Raw genomic sequence first — 27,458 nt, forward strand, 5'->3', positions numbered from 1 at the left:
ACCAGGCAAACTCTTGCTTGTCCTCCAGCTCTCTGTTCAGACATTACCTGATTCTTTTAATAATATCTATCCAACAAGTATTTATTGTGTGCCTCCAATTTACTGGATTGCCAGGAGCTTTTCTAAGTTCGGGCAAAACTGTAGTGAACAGAACAGACAAAACCCCACCGTCATGAACATATGTAGTAGTGGAGGATTAACAAGTACGTAGATGTGATGTGCGTAGCATGAGCTCTATAACAAATAGTAACAGGAGAGCAGGAAAGCTGGGATGCTATTTTCTACGGGCACACAGGTGAGGAGGTGTTTGAGCAGCAACCTGACTGACATTAGGGTATAAAGCAGCATGCAAATGTCTGGAGAAGAGCATTCAGCAGAACATTTGATGCAAACAGAGGCCCTGGCCATGGCTTGGTGTGCAGGGAGCAGCAGGGGCGCCGGTGTGGCTGGAACGCAGAAAGGAAGGCAGGCAGGGCCACCGCAGGTCACCTTGAGGATTTCGGGTTTATTCTGTGTTGGAAACCAATGGAGGCTTGCGCATCAGGGCGTGGCATAATCTGGCTCACCTCCTCCTGAAGCCCCCTGGCTCCCTGACGGAGCACCCTCCCTTCCCCCTGCTAGCCCACTTCTCAGTACTCAAGTGTTTCTGTGTCTGTTCCCCATCTGTGTGCCTTTGAGAGCAAGCGCAGAGTCTCATTCACCATCCCCTCTTTAGTGTCTTGCACACAGCCCACATGCAATAAATGTGATCAAAAGAACGAACACATGATTCTCACAGCCAACATCTCTGAGGTCCTGCCAGGGCGGCGTGTTGGTCTCCTACGAGCGTTAGGATGCATGCCCGAACCCCCGTACAGGTACCACATAACAGGCATCAGCCTTTCTCTTTTAAAGCAGATCGACCCATCTGAGCAAAAGACTCTGGCCAATCTGCCGTGGATTGTGGAGCCGGGACAAGAAGCCAAGAGGGGAATTAATACCAAGTATGAGACCACGATTTTCTGATACTCACCGTCCTCCTGTCCTCGCGGTGCCTTGCACGCCGAGCAGTCCGGAGCAGGCTTTCCTTCCCGCCTCCGTTTCCACCCAGCCTAGGAGGAAGACTGCTCTGCTTGTGTGGCCTTGTCACAGGCGAAATGCCGCTGGCCATTCCTGGGGACGTTCTTTGTGCACCAGTGACAGAAAGTACAGCCAAGACTTTCCAGCCGTAACCCCTGAGAGGCATGAGTTGAGATGTTCGCTGACTCCCCTCCCCGCCACCACCCAAGGTATTTCTAGTGACTTGGCCCCAACACTGGCTTTGTTGTAGTTGGGGATAACACCTTTTAAAAAAAAAGAAAAAAAAAGTACAGGGGATCTCTAATACTGCCTAAAAATATAAAAATCTTGGGTTTTTCGCTGTCAGCGGTTTTAAAGGTAGCATCAGAACAACCCCCATAAAGCATCTGTAAAATCATTACACCACTGAATACCCTTTCACACAACAGGACAAAACCACTCTCGTGGTTACCAGGAAACCCTGCTTCCCAATTTCTATATTTGTGGATTTTATATGTAATCAACTATGTCAGATAAAGAGAACCTTTACATCTATGGACTGATTCATGATTTACGAATGATTTAAAAACAGAGGAATTTATTATGCACAGAAAAATGTGTCTTGTATTAAATATTTTTACTAAAAGGATGTTTCATTAATGCATTGATAAGAAAATTAGGTTAGTTGTGAGGGATATTTCTGGTGTCATTTCAAATAACTAAATTTCTACTGCTACTACCAAGAAGACTGGCTCAGGCGTGGCTAAGTACTGATGGCACTCTGACCAGAGCAGGAGATTCAGGCAAGCAGACCAGGGTCTGACCCAAAGTGCTGATGCAGCCATAATCCTGCAGAGATTGGGTTTTTTTTAAAATCCTCAGTGTTTTAAAGAACATGTTTAAAAAACAAATTGGGGCTCCTGCTGTCAAGATTTCTGTCGTGGAAACCTTGTTTGAGAAAGGTGTTAATAAAATTCTGTTGCAAAAAAAAATTTTTTCTAGAAAAAATAAATACAAAAAAAAAAAAAGATATTCCAAAGTAATAAAACTCTTTTCTTGAAAGAAAAAAAATAAATAAATGTTTGCTTACTATTTGATTAAATAAAATTTACTTACATTTCTTTAAGGCATTTTAATTTTTTTAATGTCTCTGTGGAGTATTTGTATGATAAATACCATAATGTGTATTTATGTAGAGTCAAATTATATAAACAGTACCAATATCATTATAGAAAAATATAACATTTTAATGTATATTGTTCTAACCAATCATATATTGTGAATCCTTTTGAATTTCACTATAGCGATATTGATAAATTGTGGGATTGTCTTAATGTTGTTTTTTTTAATTAACCAATATTATTTTAAACCTGAGATTATCAGTTATGTTCATCAGTTGGTGAGTTTGAGAGGATAACTAAATTTTATTTCAAACTGACAAATGTATATGGTTTTAGTTCAGTGTTGAAAATTTTTAATACAATATTAAATTACTTGAACTGAACAGTTCCTTGTATATATTTTGCCTATTCACTGTTGATATGTATGTACTAAACAGAGGGTGAAATAACACATATATGGTACCAAAAGGAAATTGTATAGGAGCAAAGTAAATAGTCGCTCTGCTGAAACAGAAACATATGTGTAAATATGCTTGGGCTTCCAGTTATAAATTTTGTAATTTTTGTCATTATTTATATCCTATAAAAAAGCACACAAAATAAAAAGGAAATTGTACAGCCACTGGTGCTTGGCATCGTTCTGTGAGCACCTTCCTGCTTCCGTTTAGGAACAAAACCAAAGGACAAGTCATCTCAGCATTCACAGCTAAAGGTATCTTTTAACTGGCAAAATTATTGAGAAAATTGGCTCATTTCCAGATTCTACTAATCTAAGAAAGATACAGTGGCCTTTAAAGCTTGAATTTCAGCCCAAAGCCCCATTGTCTTTGTTGAAATACTAAAGTGGGCTGTAAGGAGGAATTGCCAAAAACAGAAAATTCTAACAGAGGAAGGACCACTAAACTGGATCACTTTTATAGGACAACATAGATGGCAGGTTGGGGAAAAAAAACATTTGCACATGTTTGTCTTAGCTTGGGCTGCTATAACAAAATACCATAGATGACAGGGCTTAAACAACAAATTTGTTTCTTAGTGCTGTTGGCTGGAAAGTCCAAGACCAAGGCGCCAGCAAGGTAGTTTTCATTGTAAGGCCTTTTCTCTTGGCTTGTAGGCAGCTGGCTGTGTGCTCATGTGACTTCTGTGACTGCAAGCAGAGGGTGGGGGGAGCAGCAAGCTCTTCTTCTTCTAAGGGCACCAAGGCCATCAGGCGGGCCCACCCTCATGAGGCCCATCTCCAAATACCATCACTGTGGAGAATCAGGGTTTCAACATATGAATTTGAAAGGGCTACAAACATCCCATAACAACATCTGCCAATCCTTTCATTCTTCCTAAAACACGTGCCAGCTGTGAGGTGAGTGACCCAAGGGCCAGTAGAAACACACTGGGAAGATCAGTGATTGACATTCATATCCTGTGACTTTCAGATCTCCGTGCTGCTGGGTCCAAGTCTGTTACTCTCCAGAACCCACACCACAGCAATCTCAGGGTGCTTCCGGCCTGACATGCAGAGGCCCAGAGCTTGGGGCCCAAAGAGCTAAAACCAGGCCGAGGTCGAGGTGGGGTGACCTTCACAGAGGCAGAAAGAGGTTTCCTGAAGGAAGGTTTGGGCCAGAAATTTAGATGATAATGTTTTTTATATATTTATATATATAATTTTTTTTTTAGCTGAGCCATCCTGCCACCTATTGGCAGCTCAGCAGCAGCTCAGCTCGGGTCAGGGCTCGAACAGCTGTTGCTCAGAGCTCAAACTCTTGAGTGAGCTCTTAACCAACTGAGCCACTCAGCCAGCCCTACATGGTAATGTTTTGATTGGACTACTCTGGCCCCTTTTTATCTTTGCTAACCACCAAGAGGTCAGTAATCCTATTTGTTATATCTGTGGACCAAATGCCTCTCTGTATCAGTTCCAGGCCCAGCACAAAGCAGGTGGCAGTCTCCCATTAGGTAATTGAAGAGTTCAACAAACAGAATACTTATATAGGTGTTGGCAGCATGTAGGGCAACAGAGGAGTGGAGCCGTATCCCTGGGCTGGTGACAGCCTGAGGGAGATGGGAAAGAAAGCGGCTGCGTGGAGGGGCTGCCAGGTTGAAGGACATGGCCAGGTGCAGGGGCCCTCGGCGAGGGAGCCAGGGATTAAAATGCCCTGATCTCACTTTCTACCTTCTATCCTGCATTACCTGAACCCATGGAAGCCAGAGGGCAAGGAGCCTGCAGATAACAGTCTACACAGGGCAGCCTCCAGTCACCCATCAGGGCAGGGAGAAGGGAGGAGGGGATCTGAGGGGCAAACAGGAGAGACCCAGCCCACATACTAAAGAAGGAACTTGCAGCTCACTTGAAGGGTAAATTTGACAGATTGGTAAGTGCAGTATTCACGGGAGTGGGGATCCTTGAATGATAATATTATTCCAAAAAAAGACTTCAATTCAATTACTCCATTCATTTTTTTTCTTCTTAAATTATATTCTATGATAAATTTGGGCGAATGAACCCTATGAAAATTATGCCTACTTAGTTCATTAATAAGTCATAGAAGTGATTTTTCTCAAGACGTATCAGATTCTCTCTTGGAATGCTTGGGAATATTGCTGGTGCATATAATGTCTGGATAGGATGGCGCAGAAGACAGACTTAAAGAACAAACGGCCCAGTTTCAAAAATCAATAAAAATTCACACTTGGACTGAGTAACATTGCTCCTGAGCTATTTCTGAAAAGAAATGAAAATCAGGTAAGCGGGCTAGCTTCCAGAGTTCTTACTACTTCCACAGAATAACGACCATGTTCAGAAGTCTATATGGAATAAAGCTTTTAAGACATTAAGGTTTTCAGGCTATTCACTTAGTATGTTTCCTGTGAAAATGAAGCAATCTGACAGTTATGAACACATTTTCTTAAAACTGGGTAGCCGGCCAACACAGGCCAGCAGGGTCTCACTGCACTGAGGCGCCATCCAGCTCCCCGCTACTCCATTGCTCTTTCCCTCACACCCAGCCGGCCCCACGCCCATTTATTGCTGTCTGTGCAAACGAGCCCAGTCATCTGCACGTCCCAGCAACAGAGTCCTGCTTCCCACAGAAACCAGTTCCCAAGCAGGCCGAGAACTTTCCTTAGGCCTATTGCCCAATCACCATCCTGCACATTGTGAGATTCCCTTAGTGCTCACAAACCACACCTTGTTTTTTGTGGTGAAATTAATCCTGAGACTTTGGTGCTGACCTGGGGAATACCTGTTCTACTGAACTGTTTCCTGTCTTCATCTGAAGCCAATGTGCTCCTTGAGAACTCGCTCTGTGCTCAGGTGGCGCCGTTTTACTTTGCTAACGCAAAGATGATCGTTCCTACCCAATATATTGCACTGTGTGTATAACTCAGAGAATCACAGCTGAAAGTTATCACCAACATAGTTGTTGTTTTTTTTCTCCAAAACCCCAGAGACCTATGTTTGTAAAAGCTTCACGGGCATTTAACTTTGCAAAAAGTAGTTAATGACCGGTGATGCGAAGACTTAGACATACATCAGACTGAAATAGATATCCTCCATGGAGCAGCTCCAGGGGGCTCACCCCAGTCGAAGGCGGCAGCCACAGCAGCTGAGGTTTTCTCAAGGCTCATTGCTTGGTTCAGACAGCCAAGAAGCCCGCGAGTCGCCTAACGGACTTATAAGCACAGTGGAGCTAAATGCGTGTCTTCCAGGTCCTGCCATTTAGGAGACATCTGAGTGCCACAGTAAGAGCAGCCGAGATGGAGTCACCCTACACCAAGTCAGCAAACAACATGGTAATAAGAGCCGTTGAAAAGCAATCCATATTCAATCCTCAGTGTAATTGTCCTCTGGATGTCTCAGTGCCTCAATCAAGCATCCCAACAGCTGCTCCCGGGTGGGGGGGTGGGGGGCCTATGCCTCCCTCTTATTGCCTCCTGTCAATAAGACTCATGAGGAGGGAAGTCAAGATGTCTCCAAGTAAGAAGCAACATCAGCTGTTTTCTGACATTTGAGAGGCTGATTTCTCACTGCCTCTCAAAGCTGCATGCTCAGTTTTCTGAGACAAAAAAACAATGTGCTAAGTGTTGAGTCAGGGGAGACTGGGAAAGCAGAAAAGCACAGGAAATCCGGGAGTCCCATTTTTTGCAGGCCATTTCTGGGGTGTGGTTGTGCAGGAGGGGAGAGGGGCTTGCCAACTCAGATGCTTTCAGGGCCACATGCGTGCGGGGAGGGCTGATCCACAGGGCACCTGCCTCATCTCGGGACAGCTGCTACTCAGTTCCAGCTGATTGTTGACAGGCAGAAAGGAAGAACCTGAGTCAACAGATTTTCTAAGAAATCAGGATTTTTAGGCCAAATTACCAGATTTTCAAATGCTGGCAACAAATTCAGTTTTAAAAAAATAAGTGTGGGCCAAACAAAATCCATGTGTGGGTTGGGCGTGGTCTACACATCACTTGTTTGAGACTTTCTGAGACTCCACAAAGTCTCAAGGACCTCACAGCTAGATGTCCAGTTACTTATCAGAGGAAGAACAGTGTCTGTCACTGGGGTGAGCGGTGGCGAAGGCAGGGATGCAGGGTCACTGACATCTGTTGAGCTGATCTTATACACCAACTTAGTTTATGGGACTATCAGGCAGGAACTAGTAGCAAAGATCAGAAACAACCGTCTCTTAAACAAGGGAGGGGTTGAATTTTTTCTAATGTAACATGAACTTCAGAGCTAGTACAGGGCTGGAATGGTAGCTCCACAGTTGACATTAAAATCCCAAATTCCTTCTATATTTCTACCCTGCCATCCTTAGTGTGTAGCATCCATCTGCAAGGTCATTTCATGATCACAAAATGGCTGCTGAAACATCATCCAGCACATACACATTCCAGGTAGGAAAAAGGATAGTCTGGACTAATGGGCGCCTGCCTCCCAACTGAGTTAAGTCAACCTTTTAAGAGCTTCCCTGTAAGCTTCACCCCACAACTTCTGCTTACATCTCACTGGCCACTCCTAGAAGGGGATTAAAATTAAATGTGTAGATGCCCGAAAGACATATGAAAAGATGCTCAACGCCACTAGTCATCAGAGAAATGGAAATAAACACTACAATGAGCTATCACCTCACTCCTGTCAGAATGGCTATCATCAACAAATAACAAGTGTTGGCGAGGATATGGAGAAAAGGGAACCCTTGTGCACTGTAGATGGGATTGAAAATTGGTGCAGCCACTGGAAAACAGGAGATTCTTCAAAAAATTAAAAATAGAACTGCCTTATGACCCAGCAATTACACTTCTGGGTATTTATCCAAAGAAATCGAAAACTCTAATTCGAAAAAATATATGCACCCCTATGTTCACTGCAGTGCTAGTCACAATAGCCAAGATATGGAAACCACCAAAATGTCCTTCAAAAGACAACTGGATAAAGAAACTGTGGTACATTTATACGATGGAGTGTTACTCTGCCATAAAAAAGAATGAAATGTTACCATTTATGATAACATGGATGGACCTAGAGCAGCGGTTCTCAACCTTCCTAATGCCGCGACCCCTTAATACAGTTCCTCATGTTTTGGTGACCCCCAACCATAAAATTATTTTCGTTGCTACTCTATAACTGTAATTTTGCTACTGTTATGAATCGTAGCGTAAATTTTTTTTTTAAGATTTTTATTGGGGAATTGGGGGGATGGGAACAGTGCTGGGGAATTGGGGGAAGGGGAACAGACAAGTTGCTGTCGTTTTGTTCTTCATTCTAGTTGTGGAGGACGTTGCTTCACTGGCCCAAGTTGGCACCATCATTGCGCTCTTCCCGGGTGAGGCAGATCAGTTGCCGGCTTCTGGACGGCCGCTCACTGCGGCTGCTGGCCGCTCACGCTGGCTGCTGGCTACACACGGTAGCCCATGGCAACCCACTGCCACAGGGGCTGCAGCCCAGCTCCAGGTTGAGCTGTTGTTCAGCATCTTAGCTGTAGAGGGCAGTGTCACTGGCCGTCAGATGTGGGATCCGAACCGGGGCCCTCTGGCGTTCCAAGCCAGTTCTTAACCATCGCGCCACTCAGCCGGCCCCGTAAATATCTTTTTGTTTTCCGATGGTCTTAGGCGACCCCTGTGAAAGGGTCGTTCGACCCCTAAAGGGGTCGTGACCCACAGGTTGAGAACCGCTACTTAGAGGATATTATGCTAAGCGAAATAAGTCAGATTGAGAAAGACAAATACCATATGATCTCACTTATATGTGGAATCTAAAGAACAAAATAAATGAACAAACAGAACAGAAACAGACTCATAGATACAGAGAACAAACTGATGGTTACTAGGTTGAAGGGTAAGGATGGAGGGGCCGGGTGAGTAAGGTGAAGGGATTAAGAACTACAAATTGCTAGTTACAAAATAGTCAGGGGGATGTATACAGTATGGGGAATATAGTTAGTTGATAATGTTATAAAAACTAAGTATAGTGTCAGATGGTACTAGACTTATTGGGGGATCACTTCATAAATTATATAAATGTCTAACCACTACGCTGTTCACCTAAAACTAGTATAATATTGAATGTCAACTATAGTAAAAAAGTCAAGGATATATAGTACAGCATAGGGTCTATAGTCAATAACATTATAATAACTATGTACGGTGTCAGATGGGTAATAGGCTTATTGGGGTGATCACTTTGTGAGGTACATAAATGTCTAATCACTATGTTTTGTACACCTGAAACTAATTAAAAAAAATGTGTGGAAGTGCCCAGCACAGGGCCTGGCACATAAAAGGCCCATAAAACAGTAACTCCCCCTTCCACCCTCCTAAAAAGGATCTGTGATGTCTCAGAAACTTGCTTGAGAGTGGGGCAAACAAACCCAAGGTGAAGGGTTTAGAATACTTGCTAATTGAAGATGAGTCAAAAACGAGAAACACAGATTTCCAACAGCTTCTGCAGCTGCGGCAACCCAAGCCTTGACCCCTAGACTGGCGTTCGTCTGCCTTGAAGCCAAGAAGATTCCAATTGCAGCTGACGCTCAGCTTGTAACCCAGTGGGTCTGGTCTTCCTATAAAGGAAAGACCAGATTTGGATTCTGCCCTTAGGTCTCACTGATTAACTGCCTGGAGTGTAGTTCTTTCTCTATATAAACGGAACTGCATAGTCTACAAATCCACTCAACTACTGTGAAGATAAAATAAGGGCTGGGCAGTGCCTAGAGTGGAGAGGTCATGAAGATGTGAAGACTTGCTCCAGCTCCTTCGAACAGCCACCTGGGTCCTTGGCAGGTGTCCTCACTCACCGGCTGGGTGTTTTGCAGTGTGATCAGTTGTTCTGAGCCACCAAGCACACTCAGGCTTGGAATGCTCTCTCTGGTTACTTAGTGCAGCCCTGGGTGCTGGGAAACCACAGAGGCAGATTTTTCTCTTCACTTCTGTGTGAGAAGCAGTACTCCCGTTCTGAGGGCCTGACCTCATAAATGAATTTACAATGAATACCAGCCACTCATTTTCCTGAATCATAATTGAAATGAAAATGTCCCAACTTCTGGTCTGCCAACATCATCTGATTCAGAAGTAAGTCCCTGTTGAGGCCAAATGACCTCAAAGGCCTGGTCTCCGATCTGAGTCCCGGGTTTGACGCAAATTCTTCTGCGCCCTCCATGTGAATATACACAACTACACAACAACGCTGCGGTTAAACTCATAGCCCAACAACAGCTGATTTCAGAACTCAGGCACTATAATAACTGTATATCTGCAGTCTTAGACGGAGGGGTTATGGGCGAGGAAAGCTATTCAAGTACCAATCTTCAGAGACTAAGAATTATGAGGAAGTTATTTTCTCCTCTAAAGGTCAGTACGTAAATTATGGTAACACAAAACATTGGTTGAGTAATAGATCACCAGACTTGCCCACTTAGAAACACTCCAGGGATATGTTCATTTCATGTAATTTGTAAGCAATCTTTCCCAACCAAGAAAAGTCCTACTTTTCCCTAACGATGCTTTACAACAAAATGCCAAACTAAAAGGGGAAGATAAAGAAAATGCCAGTGAGGAGATGCTACATCTCAATTTGACAGCCTAGGCAGAAGGAGAACACAGAATGTGCTACGGGCATACAAGAGTTTCCATCATTCACAAATATTTCCTGAGGCTCCAGTTGGAGCCAGGCATGTGTTAGATTCTGGTATCACAGACATAGACCTGCCTTTCACTGAACTTCCGATCTAATGCGGGCTGGGGGGAGGAGGGGTGTGGACAGGACACGATACTCCTATAAGTAAACAATTCAGGGTAATAAAAGTTTTGTAAGAGAGAAGAGGGTGCTACAAGAGGGCAGCTCAGACCTTCAGCAGAAGGCTCGTCTCAGAGAATACTCATATATGGAGGGTAAGAAGGAATTAGGACAAACCAAAATGAGGCCGGAGAGGGGCAGTATAAAGAGAGAACAATGCATACAAAGCCACAGAAGCAAGAGAGCACACAGCAGGTCAAGTTTTAAACAGCAGAGACATGACTGACGAGCACTTTGGAAAAATCATGCAGAGGAGCAAGACTGGTGGCAGAGACAGCAGTCGGGGGCCTGCTGCCAGGCAGATGATGGGACCTGAATACCACCAAGCAGTGTTCACTGAGCACTATCTTGGTCCAAGCACTTCATGAGCATTATCTTGCTAAATCTTCACAACCCTGAGAAGGAGGAACTGATAATCATTTTACAGATAAGACAACTGCTGATCTCTTCTTGTTTTCTTATTATCTGTATTATCCCCAATCTCCCCCCAACATCTAAAATGTATTTAATTTTATTTATTTATTGCCCAAGATCACACTGAGTAAAGGAACCCAGGCCCACTGCATTCACTACACTTCCCACAGTAATTTGCAAATTGGAGTCTCTGCTGGTCCTTCTCAGTCCCCTGTGCTGGTCCCTCATCTCACCAACCTCCAGACTGCCCTAGACTCAGTTCTGGGCCTCCTGTCTTGTCTGTCTACACCAATTTCGTTGCTGATCTCTGGTCCTGTGGTTTTAAATACCATGGATTCACTGATGACTCTCCGATGTCTATCTCTATCAGAGGTTTTTCTCATTAACTCCAGACACTTTGATCCAACCACCTACTCAACATCCCCATTTGGATGCCTAACAGCCATCTCAAACTTACCAGGTCCAAAAACTGGCTCCTTTCATTGTCTTCATCTCAGTTAATGGCAATTCTATTCTTCTGTTGTAGTTGCACAAGCCAAAGAGGCCAAAACCTTGGTATCATTCTTGACTTGTCTCTCTAGCAGCCTTTATCCAATCTATTAGGAAATCCTATTAATTCTTATCTTCAAAATACACCCAGAGGCCTTTTGAGTTTCCTTTGCTTGGCCCACTCCAAACTCTTTGGAGTGTACTTTCTCTTCTAATAATGGCCCTTGAGCCATTCTCTACTGCACAGGCTCGCTTCTGTTTCTTTGAAATGTATTTTTACTTCTAATAAACTGTCCTTTAAAGAAAAATAATACACCCAGAATCCAACTTGTTACAACCTTGCTACCACTCTAGTCTGGCCACCTTCATTTTGCCTAAGTTATTGCAAAAGCTCCTCCTTGGTCTCCCTCCTTCGCCCTTGTCCGTCCCTCTTTCAACTGATTCTCAATTGGTTCCCACTGCCGGAGTGATTAAGTTAAAGCTTGAGTCAGATCACTCCACTGCTCAAACCACTCCACTATCTCCTGGAAGCCCTCCACAGTGCTGGCTGCCTCTCCTGTCATACAGCCCTCACTCACTCTTCACCAGCCACACCGGCCTCCTTGCCATTTCTGGAAAAGACCAGTCCATCCCATGTTCAGGTCTCTGCACTTGCTGTACCCCTGCTTGGGAATGCTCTCCAGACACCTGTACGACTCACTCTCTCCTCAGTGAGTAACTCCATCTAACACTGTTCCCCTCTCCATCCCTCCCATTTACACACACCGACTAACACACTGTAGGTTTTGCTTAGTTACTTTCCGTCCCCTCTCCCTAGCCCCCAGCTGCAATAGGGCAAGGACTTTGTTTTGCTGACTACCATATCCCCAATACCTACAAAAATGCCAGGCATATGGCAGAACTCAATAAATATTTACTGAATGAAAGAATAAATAAATGAATTTTCTTCTTTACAGGATCTTCTCCATGTCAACCACACCAGGCAGCAATCATCAGAGACAAAGAAAATTTTGATAGAATTGAATTGGACACAGCTGACAAAGTATTAATAGGTTGATGGATTTAGTTTGAAGAATCGTTTACATTTGTTTTCTAATCAACAAAGGACAAGCAAAGAGTCTGAAACAATCTAAAAATATTTTTTAAAAACATTTTAGGAATTTTATTCTTATAACATTTTTTAAATTCATGTATTAAAATGTATACCAAGGCAAAAAAAATCATGTAAACTGTGTCATTAATACAAAACTAAGTTTTCAAAACATACAAGACACATACACTGTAAAAAAAAACATCTTTATATATACAAACTGCAATATAATTTCCAATTTAAAAAAAGGGGGGGAGGTGCTTAAAAAATACTCATCTACAAATTCAAACCAAAACCCTCCTCTTGACTACTTGAGCTGTCACAAAATTTGTAGCTTCTCTTCTTTCCTCATGTCACTTTGTTTTCTTCCCATTCTTCTTTTTATTTTTAAGACAAGGGTCAATCAAGCCTTTTTAAAAGCTGATGTCTGTTGTTTTAACAGTCAAGCGCTTTTAATTCTAAAAGTTAATACTTTATACTCTTGACCTATAAATGAGTTCCTAAACATTGTATGCAAATCAAATTATGATGTAGATACTCTAAGGAGAACGTACCATTTACAGAAATTTCTTTTATAAAATTCAGATTTCACTTCACATTTGTTTAAATCACAGTAAGCCTGTAAACCAGGTCCTCAACACATTATTTAAAAAAAAGCAAAAAGAAAACCTTAACAATGTAAAAGATTTTTATTCACTCTATTTATGGTTTCTTCAGATGCTAAAAACATCTGGAGTGGTCTATTCCCTCTACTAGTAAGCACCAACAACAGAAGCTGGCTCACTGCTTATCTATGTTAACACTAGTACCCATTTCACTTAGTCCCTGTTACAGCAACAAAAATTTTTCAATTTTGGGGTTTTTTTTAATATGAGAACCACATTTATTATTAATTTATCACCATTTCCCTCAACATTATATTTCAAAAAAAATGTTTAGATTTAAGCTGCAATTAAGGTTCCTAATCAGGAAGTCAAAAGCTAGTTATTAATGCTGATGTGCTTTTTTCCTTGTCAAATGCTATCTTTTCTGATTAACTTAGAGGGAGGGAGAGAGGGAGGAAAGGAGGGAAAGGAGATAAGGAGGGCAAAAAGGAGAAGGGAGATAAATTGGTTGGAGGGTTAAAAGTGACATCTTCCAGAGTCACGATAATTTCTGGTACTGCGTAGAAAACCACAGAGAATTCTCTTGAAATTCACTAAGAGAATAGCACTGATAATACTATTCATCTAAACGTAAAAGGAATTAAAAGAAAATAATCTTTTACTATATTTCTTAGAAAAATTCTGTTGTTAAAACTTATGATTAAAGTTGGCTCCCTCCCAATTATTCTGATTTACTAACAAGTAACAGTGGAGCAACTGCTTTAAATAAAAGAAAAAAGTGCAGATTAAGAAAGGTCGAGCTCAGGGCAGCCAGTTAGCTCAGGTGGTTAGAGCGCAGGCTCATAACACGAAGGTTGCTGGTTCGATCCCCACATGGGCCATGGATCTGCGCCCTCCACAACTAGACTGAAGACAACTACTTGACTTGGAGCTGTTGAGTCCTGGAAAAACACACCATTCCCCAATAAAATTTCTTTAAAAAAAAGAAAGAAAGGTCAAGTTCAGTCAAGTAAGAGGTCTAGTGTATAAAAAACCAGAACAAGCAGGATAGTGCCCAACTCAGAGGCTGACAACTAGAGTCTAGTTACAGCACTGGACTGCCATCAGCTAGTGAAAAAAAGGGAGACAAATAAAATCTGCTGTCTCCAGCACACATAATTTTTGCTTCATAGAAAAAACTTAAATTCTAAGACTCACTTATCTAGTGAATTAAAGAAAATGATGCAAACTGCGCACACACTCACAATATTTTTATAGCAAATTTAAGGGGTGCAAATAAGCTCCAAGACTGTATTTGGGAGAACTACACCCTCTTGGGGTGTGGCTCACAAAGCAGACCACTGCTACTCTGAGGCACGAACTGCATAATGACAGTATTAAATACACATTTCCTTCAAACTGTTCTCATTAATTATGGCAACCAATTTGAATGTATCATGAGATAATTTTACCAACAGTACAACAAGGTATGTATTTACTTTTTCATTTGCATCTTAAGTACAAACTGTTAACAATAATGATGATGATTATGAAAAACAAGATTAAAGGTGTGTTCATCTGGGAAAAAGCTACAATTAGTATTATTCATCCAACCACAAACAGTTCTGTAATGAATGCGATACTGCAAAACAATTCACAGCTTTATAAAAACTTGAAATACAGGGTTCATTATAATTTTTTCCAATTCAAAATTTAAAAGTGTTCAACTTACATAAATGCTTAGGTATTTTACTCTAATATCCGTAAAATATATAAAATACCAAGATTATCTACAGTCACATATGTTTTGAAGTCAGGAGACACATGTATTTTCTTAAGATTGGTTCCATTTGTGTAGAAGGTCTGTGAGGATTCCCCAGTGACAACATTCCACCACTGTTCAGAAAAAATAAAATTCTCATTAGATTGATAATTACACTGTGTGACAATCTGTAGTGCCAGCCAGATCCTTCAGCCTATCACCTCTCCACTCCCAAACAGCAGGAAAGAAGTCTCAGGTTTGATGCCAAATACAGAATTATCAGCCGGGTCAGCCTTTCCTGATTAACCCTGACCGTCTCGCAGCTCCCCTACCCCTCACCCCACTCAAGGCATGCTGGAGAAACGTGCAGCCTACGGACAGCTGCAGACACAAGGCTACTCGACGTCCTTTAGGCCATGGCTGGACTGAACTCGCCTGTGTGACTATCTTTCTCAGTGCAATGGACAGAAGAATGCCCTCTTCTCTAAAAAGGCCCCTTTGCAGATGCGGACTGGTGTCATGGCAGACACCGAGACTATGTGTAAGACGAGGTATGGGATAGAGGGTCCTCTCTACTGAACGCTCCCTTTCACTAGAAGTGATTCGAGAGCCCATGACCAAGTTTCTTTACAAAATACCCTATACATTTATCTGCTAAATAAATACTGAACATCTCAAATGGAGCAGATGCTCTGGCCAAGTCCTTCCTTTCCCCTCCCGATCACTGTAATTTGCTAAGACTATAACAGTATTCATATTCATTTGCCAAATGGAGAACATAAAGCCACCCAAATATCTCACAGCTAAAATGAGGGCAAAAGAGACAATGTACATGGACACCTTTTGAACAGGGCTCAGGTACATCAAGATTCTGAGTATTATGAATGCAATAATGGTGTCACTCATTTTGTATCTGTGGCAGTGCCTGGCACTCTCTGCCTTGCACACGTGACTGGGTCAATGACTCACATTCACCATCAGTAATAACAACTGCCAAAAGGACACCCCATGGACTTCAGTGAGCCCCACTAAAGCAACATGTACTGACTTGAAATTTTCCGGAACTGACAATTTTGCTTTGTAAAAGAGCAATGTAATCAAGACTACACAGGATACTCTACCTACTTGAGAGAAAACTCAGTTTTCAGTTGTAGGGGCAAATCATAGAGGTGGTAAGGCCCTTAGAGATCACCTAGTCCCGGGGTCATCAAACTGTGGCTCGCGAGCCACATGGCGGCTCTTTGGGTACATACATGTGGCTCTGAAGTAAAATTGAAAATGAAAATAAAACTATCATAGTTTCATTTATAAAATTTTTAAAGCACATTATTCACATAATGGTGATTTCATTTGTTTTATGGCTGTCGAATAATTTTTAAATTGTTGTGAGGGACAAGATTGGTTCTTCTGTCTCAAAAGTTTGCCGACCCCTGACCTAGTCAAACTGCCTATTTTACAAATAAGGAAACCGTGGTTCTGAGAGAAGAAAGGCCTTGTCACTGAGATGACACTGCTAACAAGTGGCAAGGGTTGAACAGTTTCTGGCTTCCTAATCTAGGGCTCCCAGTGCCTTCCCTCTATTAAAGCAGATCACTCTACTTGGAAACACTACACCAGCCATGAATTTGAACATGGACTAAAAAACAATGATATTAAAGTGGTAGCTAATACAGGGGACTTTTAGGGCAGTGAAACGATTCTTTATGGTGGACACATGTCATTACATGTTTCAAAATTCATATCATGTACACCACCAAGAGTGAGCCCTGCAGCAAACCTCAGGTGGCAATGGTGCAGCAATGACGCTTCATCAGCTGTAACAATGTCCCCCTCCAGTGGAGAATGTGGGGGCAGAGGGTGCACAGGAACTCTGTACTTCTGGCTCAGTTTTGCTGTGAGCCTAAAACTGCTCTAAGAAATAATATGAATTTTTAAAAAATGGCAGCTAACATTTATTCAGGGTAATGTGCTACTGTGTATGTATAAATGCTTTACACGGTTAATGCCTTTAACCCTCCCAACCCTATGAGATAGAAATTATTGTGCCAGTTTTACAGATGAGAAAATCGAGGCACAGAGATGTTAAACCATCTTGTAATCAGTAAGATTATTAACAAAGCTAATGAATAGCAGAGCCAGCCTCTGAACTCAGGCAGTCTGCCCCAAGGCTCACTCTCCTGACCATGACACTCTGCTACCTCTAAGTAATGGCCAACCTGCATTTATTGCCATGTCTTCATATTTCAAGTCAGCCTTTCTCCTCATGAGTATGAATTAATGTGGATTTCTCATCATTTTAACAGTATATACTCTGTGCATAGCACAGGTAAACAGCTAACTATATTATTTTTTAATTTACAAGTAGGAATAATTTTGAAAGTGAAGAGCTTTTTAGCTACTGAATATCAACTTTATCTCACTGACATTCAATTTATACAGCCTGGATTCTAAAGTAAACAGACTCAAAAGGCTTATTTTCTTGGACATTACAGCAGCTGTTCCTTTTCTATTTTTATTTGCTCTGTGCAAAAAAAAAAAAAAAAAAGCAATAATAATTTGCTCTGTGCTTTGGGTAGTCTCAACACGCTGGGTAGATGCAGGCTGGGCTATATCACAATCAGTTTACTATGCTGGTAATCAAACCAAAGGTAAGGATAGCCTGTCACTTAAATATACAGACTGAATATGTAGGCTCTTTAAGATGTACCCGCTACAGTACAGATATATATTCTGCTGCTCATTTCAAAGTTCTCCAAGAACTCTGAAAATTGATCACTGATTTCTATCACATATTGTAAGCCAGACTCAGGATTATGGGATAGCCTTCAATGGGGCCCAGAGCATCAAATGACACGGTCTCTAGAAGCTCAGTGTCAAAGCTGAGCAGCTAAAGTTTTCAGCAGTTAATACAGATCTAGATCCCCAGCTTCCAACACAAAAGCAACAATGCTGCTCTTCTATCAGGCTAAGAGTTCATCTTTATTCTAAAGGACAAGTAGTGATAGTCTCACGATTCCCTAAAAACTAAATAAAGATGTGCCCAAAAAAAGGTATAGGTTAAAGCAACGTTTTGTAAACAGCATTGTATTTTAAATGCTAACTTAAAGGGATCATAACATACGTCCTCTCATAGACCTAAAAACTGCCCTGTAATTTATCTTTTATATAAGCTAAATTTTTTTTTTAAAGATTTTTATTGGGGAATGGGGGGGATGGGAACAGCGCTGGGGAATTGGGGAAGGGGAAGGGAAAGGGGAAGGGTCTTCAGTCTAGTTGTGGAGGACGTTGCTTCACTGGCCCAAGTTGGCACCATCATTGCACTCTTCCCGGGCGAGGCAGATCAGTCGCCGGCTTCCGGACGGCCGCTCACTGGCTCACGCTGGCTGCTGGCTACACACGGTAGCCCATGGCAACCCACTGCCACAGGGGCTGCAGCCTACGCCGTCGCCGGCAACTCACGGCAGCCCAGCTCCAGGTTGAGCTGTTGTTTAGCATCTTAGCTGTGGAGGGCAGTGTCACTGGCCCTCATATGTGGGATCTGAACCGCGGCCCTCTGGCGTCCTAAGCCAGTTCTTAACCATCGCGCCACTCGGCCGGCCCTATAAGCTAAATTTTTATGTTGAGTAAAATTGCAATTACTTGGGCCCCCTACAACCAAAAACTTCGATTCATTCATTCAAGTATATCTGAACATCTATATACTGTGTTAGACAATCAGAATCATGTCCTACACTTGAATGTTTTCAGTAAGAAATAACAATATCATAAGGGCTAATTTATTAGCAACCTATTTTAAATGGTCAGTACAATATATAGTATCATCTTTAACTCCTATTCAAAGGCCTCACCTCAAGCATCCCCTTCCACAGAAAGCCTCTGCTAACTCCCAAAGGTAAAACTTTTCACTCCTTTGTGCCTGAGCTATACATCTGTGACCCAGAACCGTTCCTACACTCTAGAGATTTTGTTTACTGTCTGTTTCCCCGCCAGACTGTAAGCCACCTGAAGGCAAGAACCAAGTCTTCATCACTGTGCCACACAGCAGTGTCTTGGCACACAGAGGGCCCTTAACACATTCTTATTGAGTGGATGGGTAAACAGATGCACGCACCACAACACACTCAGCCTTGGCCTCAGTATTCACTCATAATAAATTTGTATAGGCCAGCTTACTAACTATGGAATTTTAGAAGTCACAACACTCTATGAACATCGGTTTCCTCATCTATAAACTAAGGATAATAAAATTTTGCCTCACAAAGCTGGTTAATGACGATGTAAATAAACCATTTTATAAACTATAAAGCAATATGCTAATGCTATTATTGTTATTATTACTACCACCACTACTACTAATACTTAAAGGAACTTTCACAAATATTTTCAAAGACTTTCAACCAAAATAGTTAACTAGTTAGGTAAAAATAAAATTAAGTGAAACACCCCCACTTTCTAGTCATTCTGATTATGAGACTTTGTACGGCAGTATGAGAGCCCTGGGTCGAGATCATCCCTAACACGGCCACCAAAACTTCCAAGAGATTGCAGCAAGCAGCCTGGCAGATCTCAATCTCATCACTACTGCAAAGTGGGGATAACAGTAATGGCGCTTCCACTTCACTGGGTCATATGAAGACCAACTGAGAAACAAGAAGTGACAGCTTAGAAAGTAGGATATAGGCTGTTCTTTTCATTCAGTCTTTGAGGAACCCTTACCTTAAGATAGCCTCCAGCAGAGACAAGCATTTTGCTATCTGGAGAAAAGCAGAGGTCGGTCACCCAGCCTCCGTGAGTGGCAGCTCCTTCTTCTACCGGAACCGGAGCACACAAGTGAAGAAGCTCGCCGTTTGAGACGTTCCATATCTACACAAGCGTGATACACAATTCATTCACAGGGTCACCCAGAAGTTTTATTTATTTATTTATATATATATATATATATATATATATAATCTGAAACGTATTTGGAAATCTCTCTTAAAAATGTAATTACAATTCAGTGATGCCTTAGGAATTTTTTTAGCTTGCATTCCACTCTATTCAAATTTTTAAAAATACACTAATACTTACAATATATATTTATTAATATACTCCAAAAAATAAAAGAATTTAGAGTAATTGATTAGAATACTGTGACTCTTTTCAATTAATAATAAGAGAATGATAGGAGAAGCAAGGAATAAACAAAAAGGCCTAACAAATAAACTACCTCAAAAAAAAAATTTGTGGTCCAGAATCTACCACCAAGAATGTTGACAGATGTCATTCAAACTCATAAAGTATATGTATTTTAAACGATAAGTCCCAGTAAGGTACATACACACACACACACACACACACACACACACACACACACACACATTATTTTACTAGACTCTTATAAATCCATACTTACAGAGGCTAATATTCCCATTTATTTCCACTGACACTTAATATCTGCGTACTACTCTAATTTTTCAAAGACCTGCACACCAAAATAAGAAAAATAAATGAAAGCATTAAAAAAAAATCAGGGGGCCAGCCAAGTGGCTCAGTTGGTTAAGAGCACAAGCTCTGAGCAACAGGGTCGCCGGTTTGATTCCCACATGGGCCAGTGAGCTATGCCCAAGCTGAGCTGCCACCGAGCTGCCAAGCTGGTGAGAGCACATGTTCCTACCAAGGTTGCCGGTTTCTACTCCCACATGGGATGGTGGGCTAGGCCCACCCGCAACTAAGAGAACACAGCACCTTGAGCCGAGCTGCCCTGAGCTGCCGATGGGCGGCCAGATGGCTCAGTGGTTAGAGCGTGCGCTCTTAGCAGCAAGGTTTGCGGTTCAACTCCCGCATGGGAAGGTGGGCTATGCCCACCACAACTAAGATTGAACACAGCACTTTGAGCTGAGCAGCCTTTGGGCTGCCGGATGGTGACTGGACTTGGAGCTGAGCTAGCTGCACCCTCCACAACTAAGATTGAAGGACAACAACTTGGCTGTTTCCCTTCCCCAATTCCCAACACTGTTCCTCTTCCCCAAGTCCTCCAATGAAATCTTAAAAAAAATAAATAAAAATCACCATTTGTAAATGTAACCCAAGAAAATCCAAGAGAATCAAATGGAAAAACTCATCTGAGAGAGTTCAGTAAGACAGCTAGATGTAAGATACACATAAAAATTGACAGCTTTTCTACATTTTGAAAAATCAGGTAGAAAAACAAAAAATTTTTTTAATGTACTGCAGAAAAAATTTTAAATAACACTCATTTAAAGAGGGGCAATTTTTCCTTCAGGGGTTTCTGAAAAATGAAACTCTCCCTCATAACCAGTAAAGGAGTCCTTTTGTCCAAAATGAGCACTTAGAGCGAAAGGACTGTTTCCAAAGCAGCCTGCCACTTCAGCTAACATGGCACTTAGGAGATGGCACAGAGGTTGCTCACTTAGTCCATACACAGCAGAATCTGAATTTTCCTGAAAAGCCTATCTGATAACACCTCTCTCTCTTTCTGCAAACTGCACACTCTCTCATTCTTCTGCATTATATACAGATCCCTTGAATTTTAAATCCTCCTTTGTAAAAAAGAAAAAGAACAAGGCTCTCCTCAAATATACTGGTTACCAAAGTGGCCATCCCCAATGCCTAAACTTTCCCCATCAACTGCCCAACGCTTCTAACATAACCAGAGGTAGGCAGTCCCATGAGGACTGCCACAATGCTGACTATCTAACGGGTACAGTGCTAAAGAGACCTTGTCTCTCAGGACTGGAAACAGCCGAATATGCAATTCATGTATAATCTAGATAATGATTTACAAAATTATTTTCCTCACATTCTGCCACTGAAGCCAACTTTTGGTTCAGATCCAAGAACTAAGATGACTCACTCTCAAGCTAACAGCAGAGAACCAACTGCAAATAACTAGGGCATGTGCCTCCTCATATATACAGGAAATACTTCCCTCTAAGTCTAAAATACAAATCTGGAACACAACGTGCACAAGAGACAGAACAAAGAATGCCTGGTCCAACCAGACCCGCAGGGACTGTGCTTCCCTGTCACATTTCCACAGGTCCCCAGAGTGGTGCAGAGGGCTTGCCCAAGCACTGCCGTCATGCCAGCAAGCACCTACCCGGATTTCTCCATTGTCATCGCCAGTCGCCAGCAGGGTGCTGTCCACAGAGAAGACCGAGCAGCGCACACAGCCTTTGTGGCCCCTCAGTTCATGCAGAGGTGAAAGGCATTCAAAACTCCAAATCTGAAGGAAATTAGGGCTGTTTAGGAATGGCAAATACATTCAAAATAAGCATCTGCAAACTCGGCCTTGAGTGTTAGTTAGCCGTCAATTCGATTGTTCTAACATGGAAGTTCTAACGTTCAACAGTTCATAACTTGCAAGAGAGGCCCCAGTTCCAACTTGTAACCTTCTTCCTTTTTTGAGTTTCGCTTTAATTACGCAAGTTAACTTCAGCTCAAGGATCAAAGTCCTTAAATTTAAATTTAGAAGGAATAACACTAAATCAGTTAAGACCAGTCTGTGGTGTGAATCAGACTTGAGTGTGAGTGCTGGCTCCACTGTTTACTAGTTCCTTGTGGCCTAAGACAACCCACAAAAGCTGTGTAGCTTCAGTTTCTGCATCTGTACGATGGGAACAATGGTACCTATAGGGTGAAGAAAATGAGATAATAGAGAGTGAAAATCCTAGCACAGGGCCAAACATATGGCAAGTGTTCTTTAAAGGTTAGTCACTATACTATCTTACGTCCTTGGCAGTCAAATGAAAGTTTTTTCCTTCCATATTCTCCCTCATGGTTCTGTCATCACCATTCAACAAGCATATACTGAAAACTACCATGTTCCCGGCACTGTGAGCTAAGAACTGGTGGTACAAAGATGAAATGGATACAGTCTGTCCTTGAAAAGTTTATAATTTAATCAGGAATACCAGCTTATGAATGGTTAAGTGAATAGTTATATGAAGTAAATGCTCTAATAAATATGAGTGCTACATAATGGGAACACTGAAGGTGAAGCAGCTAACCCTGCCTGAGGGCCAGGAAAGGGCTCACTGAAGAGCTGACACCAAATCGAGGTCTGGAAGAATGAGTCATAATGCTTCCAGGTAAAGAAGGAACAGAAGGTTGTGTCAGCCCCAGTTAACAGGATGCACAAAAGATGGAGCGAGAAGGAGCCTGGCACAGAGGGAACAATGTAGCAGAAAGAGATGGTGATGGGCTGACGAATTCAGCTTACAAACCATCAGGTCACAGAAGTGATTCAGACAGCAGTAGGGACAATAAACTGGCAGGCACAGGCCAGAGGCAGGTCCACCAATGAAGGAAGAAAGCCTGGTCTTCAGCGCAGGGACAAGGAGGAAAAGAAGGATCCAAGAGACATTGAGAAGTAATCAACAGAGCATTAAAGGCAAGACAGAGTCCCAGGCAATTCCAAGGTTTGTAGTTCGGAAAGATGCCATTAACAAAGATAAAGAAAAAAGAAGCGAAGGAGTATTCAAGGTCGCCAACCAGACAGCATCAATTTCACAGAAATGTGATTTTCTGAAGCATCAACTTACATCAATTATATAAAAACTTACTGTGGGTATGCAATTAAATGTAAACCCCTCCCAATGCTTTTTATTGCCTATCATATGCAGTAGGGATTACATCTGGTTAGTAACAGACAAAAAGTAATCAGTAAGGGAGAAATCAGAAGTCCTCAACATCATTCAATCTATTTGACACCAACTAAATGCCAATGGGCATCCTCCAAAATCTCACAAACTATAAGACAGATATGTAAACTGAAACTTATTACTGCGTTTTACACATCATTTGGGCTCATAATACATAACCAATACCAAAGTTTTACGCATGCACATTTCAACTGGCTGGCCTACCTTTGCAGTCTTGTCAGCAGAGGTAGATGAAAACTTGGTAGCATCAGAAGAAATATCACAAGAAAGTACCGTATGCTGGTGACAGACAAAGTCTTTTTCTAGTCTTCCAGTAACAATATTCCATACCTTCAAAGAAAAACTCAGGAGTTGACACTTTTAACGTTTAATATTTTGTACTATGAGCGTAATCAGCTAGAAGACATATCTATAAAACAAGAGCTTGAGCACACTGGTTGTTCCAGCCTCTTTAAGTGCTCTTCAGTACAAATGCTCATACTAAGTAGATGTAGGTGATTGTAGTAAAGTTAAAACAAGCAAGAGAAAACAGAAACTTAAAATTTTAAATAGTTAGTTATCATCTGTCTGCTTTTCGCTGTCACAATATAATCACTGCAACATTAAAATACATTTTTTTTAAAAGAAATTTGTGCTTCAACTTACCTTCGCCGTTCCATCAAATGACCAAGAAAGCAGTCTTGAACTTTTCAAGAGCCTAAAGTCTTTCACTGTTTCCTGATGGGCTTGCAGAAAGACATATTCCTCTGATTGCCAATTCCACACCTGAATGAATATTAAAGAATAAGTCTGTTATAACCATCTCCTCATGGTATCCCCCTGGAGAGGGGGGAGGATGCGCACACTTGTCTGAAGTCTTTTATCCTTGTGGCATTTTGGTAAAACAAAGAAGAGTACCAAGAAAGAATGTGGTGTCCCCATCTTACAGACAGAGAAGAGAAAACCTGGGGTTAATTAACTTGACTAGGGGCAAAATAAAATACTTTTTGCCCTAAATAAAATTTGTTTTCTTCAGTTGCTTAGAGAGCAGTTAACTATACCAGAAGATAGAGAAAAGCCACAATATGCTAGTGAGCCCACCATCTGATTAAATTTTCCAATTACATATTCACAGATTTCTAAACCTCACAAGCTAGGTAAGTCTGCAGATTCTAGCTCCACTAAAGCTACTGAATCACACTGGCCATACTGCTTGGGAAGGTCATCTGACCAGAGCAGCTTCAAACCAGGTCACGGAATTTCCGAGCTTCACAAGTCTTAGCTATCCATTAACGCAATCCTCAAAATGACGAAAGAGGTGATACAGTACATTATTTTTCACATGGAGTGCCAGGAAGAACTCCTCAAGCACAAAAGGAGAAGAAATTGAAATATAATGTGAGTAACTGGCACAAAATATGCCATACAAGTATATGTGAGACACATACGTAAACAAAAAGAATTTCATTTCTATGTCATGTCCATGTACAGAGCTCTTAAATTACTATATCAAAGCAACTATATTTAGAGCTTTATTAATTCTTGACTTGAATTTAACAAATGTTTATTTAGCACCTATATGTGAGGCAAATATACAAAGATCTAGCATAAAGAAACCTGAGAGACTAGCAAAGAAAATGAGACATACTAAAAACAAAAACAACAACAAAACTCAATAATAGAAGCTATAACGGTAGAGAGAAAAGTTCTGTGGAACTCAAAAAAGAAATTCATTAGGAAGACTTGATGAAATGTATTTCAAGGTAGGCTTGAGGAATGGGCTGGAAGTACGATTCATAAACTGAGGAGGTCATTTCAAATACAGGGAATGAATGCTTGAGTTAAAGAATAAGAGCAGGAAAACATGGAAAGATTATAGGGAACTGATCAGAGTTCAAAATATGGCGAGAGTACAGGATATGCAAAAGGAACAATAGGAAAAAAAGCTTGGGAAGATATTTGACAGAACAGCCCAAGGGGCCCAATGAAGCTAGACTTCTGAGCTGTGGGCAATCAGTCTCCAACAGAATTTCTTCTATTTTGTAATATCAGTAATAAAAAAATAAAGACAAACCAGCCACCACCAAAGGTATGCACATTAGTAATAGTCTGGGTCTGGTTTTTCACTGGCAAAGGTTAAACAGCAGAAATGTCTTGAAGGTTATTTCCTATCAGGCTTAGGCAAAATTGTAAAAGAAATAACATCTCTCGGCCCCCTTTCTTTACTCCTTTATCCTCCACATTTAGCAGCCACCCTCCCCACTGAGTCCTGGCTCTCAGACTCTCTCCATCTCATCTGTCTCGGAGTGCTCATTCATAGAAGCACGATAGCAGGAGCAGGGTATCTTCTATGAGAGCGAGAGGAGTTGGAAGTGAGAATGACTTTAAGGAGAATGAATTAGGAAGTTCAATGTTTTAAGGACCCAGTGAGATATGCTGGGGGAAGGGAGAGAAAGAGAGGCTTTTCTGGCTCCCCAAATCATATCAGAAAGGAAAGGCACCTGTGCAACTAAACATAAAATACATTAGACCATCTCCCCTAGGAGCTTCCTGTTTCCCTCCCCCTCCTTTCAGGCTCTGCTGGACTAGAGGGTCAGTGGCTACTATTAACAACTCTTCCTGGTTGACTGGTACTGTCCTTCCCAGCTGTGTCTGAGTCAACGTTCACTCCTGACTTAGATCCATACTGCTGCCCTCCACAGCCTGAGCAGACACAACAAAGAATTTGACAATCGCTGAAGGTAGATCAAGATGCCCATAGCAGATTTTGTTGCAGAAGCTTTCTGATAAGGCAATGATGGCTGGGATACTTTTTTTTGTTGGACTCAAACATACTGTGCTAATGAATCAACTTATATAATAGCTAGCCTTCTATCAGCATTAGTCAATGTATTAAGGTTAAATTGTGGGTGTCTCTACCATTAGCTATAATTTTTGCAACGTATATACACCGTAGAATTTTTTTTCAGCTATATAGATAATTAAATTTTTTTTAAATGCTACAGAATCTTCCTATGCCTATAAGAATCATATATTCTCACACACTGGCCCAGGCAAACATGGTAACTCCTTGGCTTTATTCACCTCAATGTAAAGGATCAAAAACTACCAAGGCAGACTTCAATTTTCACAATTCTAAATGCTATAATCAGGCAAGTTGATTCTTCAAATGTTGGCAATAACTTTAGTTTAACTTTACAAAACCTGAACCCCTACTATATACTACAGGCACTGATGATACAAAGATGATTAAAATAAACCTCCAAAATGGTAACTATGTAAGGTGTGTGCAGACTTGTTAATTAACTTGACTGGAGTAATTATTTCACAGTGTACATAAATCATCACGTTGAATGCCTTACACATATACAATTTTGTCAGTTATACCTCAATAAAACTAGGGGAAGGAAACAAACCCAATTAATTATACTAAAACACCAAAAAATGAAAACAAAAACCCAACCAGTCAATTCTGGGAAATACCTACCAAGAGTTTTGTTACATAAATATATACTCATTAAAACATTTTAATTGTAAAACGTATTCTGAGTAAAACAGAAAAGGAGGATGAAACACAACTTAACTTATATTTCTAAAAATAACCAAACTCCGACCCTAAAAATATTCCTAGAAATTATTTCTCTCTCTGGCTGAAAATATCTGATCTTCAAGCAGGTCATAAAACCTATGAATTTAGCTTTTGACAAAAAGGCTATACAGTACATATTGTCTCAGCAGAATTTCATTGGATGTAATTTAGCTTTACCCATTTCAAAGCCACCTGGTAAGGAAGAAAAATGAATATTACACTGAGTTTCAGAGCTAACACAAGAGTACCCTGGGAGTCTATAATAAATAAGTTTCTGTATTGAAGCCAAATTTCATTCTAACCATAAAGGACTCACAAAGAGGTAACGTAAAGTTTTTTTCCAAAATAGCTTTTAATAGTATAAATTATTCTTATCATTAAATTATTAATATTGCCACCAAAAGACATAAACATATACACACACTAAATAAAAGAATATATAGTAACTTCCGTT

The 27,458-nt window shown here is 41.3% G+C and overlaps 2 protein-coding genes across 15 annotated transcripts in view; one reads left to right on the plus strand and one right to left on the minus strand.

The window, feature by feature from the left end:
• Window positions 1–2,781, plus strand: part of ANKS1B (ankyrin repeat and sterile alpha motif domain containing 1B) — a 985,090-nt gene extending 982,309 nt beyond the window's left edge. For 5 of the 13 annotated variants that reach the window (XM_019641710.1, XM_019641706.1, XM_019641707.1 and 2 more), the window contains one exon: window positions 898–2,087. In XM_019641710.1, the coding sequence (XP_019497255.1) occupies window positions 898–1,005 (108 nt within the window). In that variant the 3' untranslated portion in view covers window positions 1,006–2,087. Of the gene's footprint in view, window positions 1–878 lie in introns of all 13 variants that reach the window. The other 8 variants (XM_019641719.1, XM_019641708.1, XM_019641709.1 and 5 more) reach the window with 5 other exon arrangements.
• An 11,167-nt stretch (window positions 2,782–13,948) lies between these two features.
• APAF1 (apoptotic peptidase activating factor 1) overlaps window positions 13,949–27,458 on the minus strand; it is a 66,142-nt gene continuing 52,632 nt past the window's right edge. For both annotated transcript variants that reach the window (XM_019641739.1, XM_019641738.1), the window contains exons 23-27: window positions 24,082–24,201; window positions 23,641–23,766; window positions 21,873–21,998; window positions 19,487–19,633; window positions 13,949–14,904 (exon numbers count right to left, since the gene is read on the minus strand). In XM_019641739.1, coding sequence (XP_019497284.1) covers window positions 14,758–14,904; window positions 19,487–19,633; window positions 21,873–21,998; window positions 23,641–23,766; window positions 24,082–24,201 — 666 coding nt within the window. In that variant the 3' untranslated portion in view covers window positions 13,949–14,757. The remainder of the gene's footprint in view (window positions 14,905–19,486; window positions 19,634–21,872; window positions 21,999–23,640; window positions 23,767–24,081; window positions 24,202–27,458) is intronic.

The sequence above is a fragment of the Hipposideros armiger genome, unplaced genomic scaffold (genome assembly GCF_001890085.2).
Source record: "Hipposideros armiger isolate ML-2016 unplaced genomic scaffold, ASM189008v1 scaffold_63, whole genome shotgun sequence".
NCBI lineage: Eukaryota > Metazoa > Chordata > Mammalia > Chiroptera > Hipposideridae > Hipposideros > Hipposideros armiger.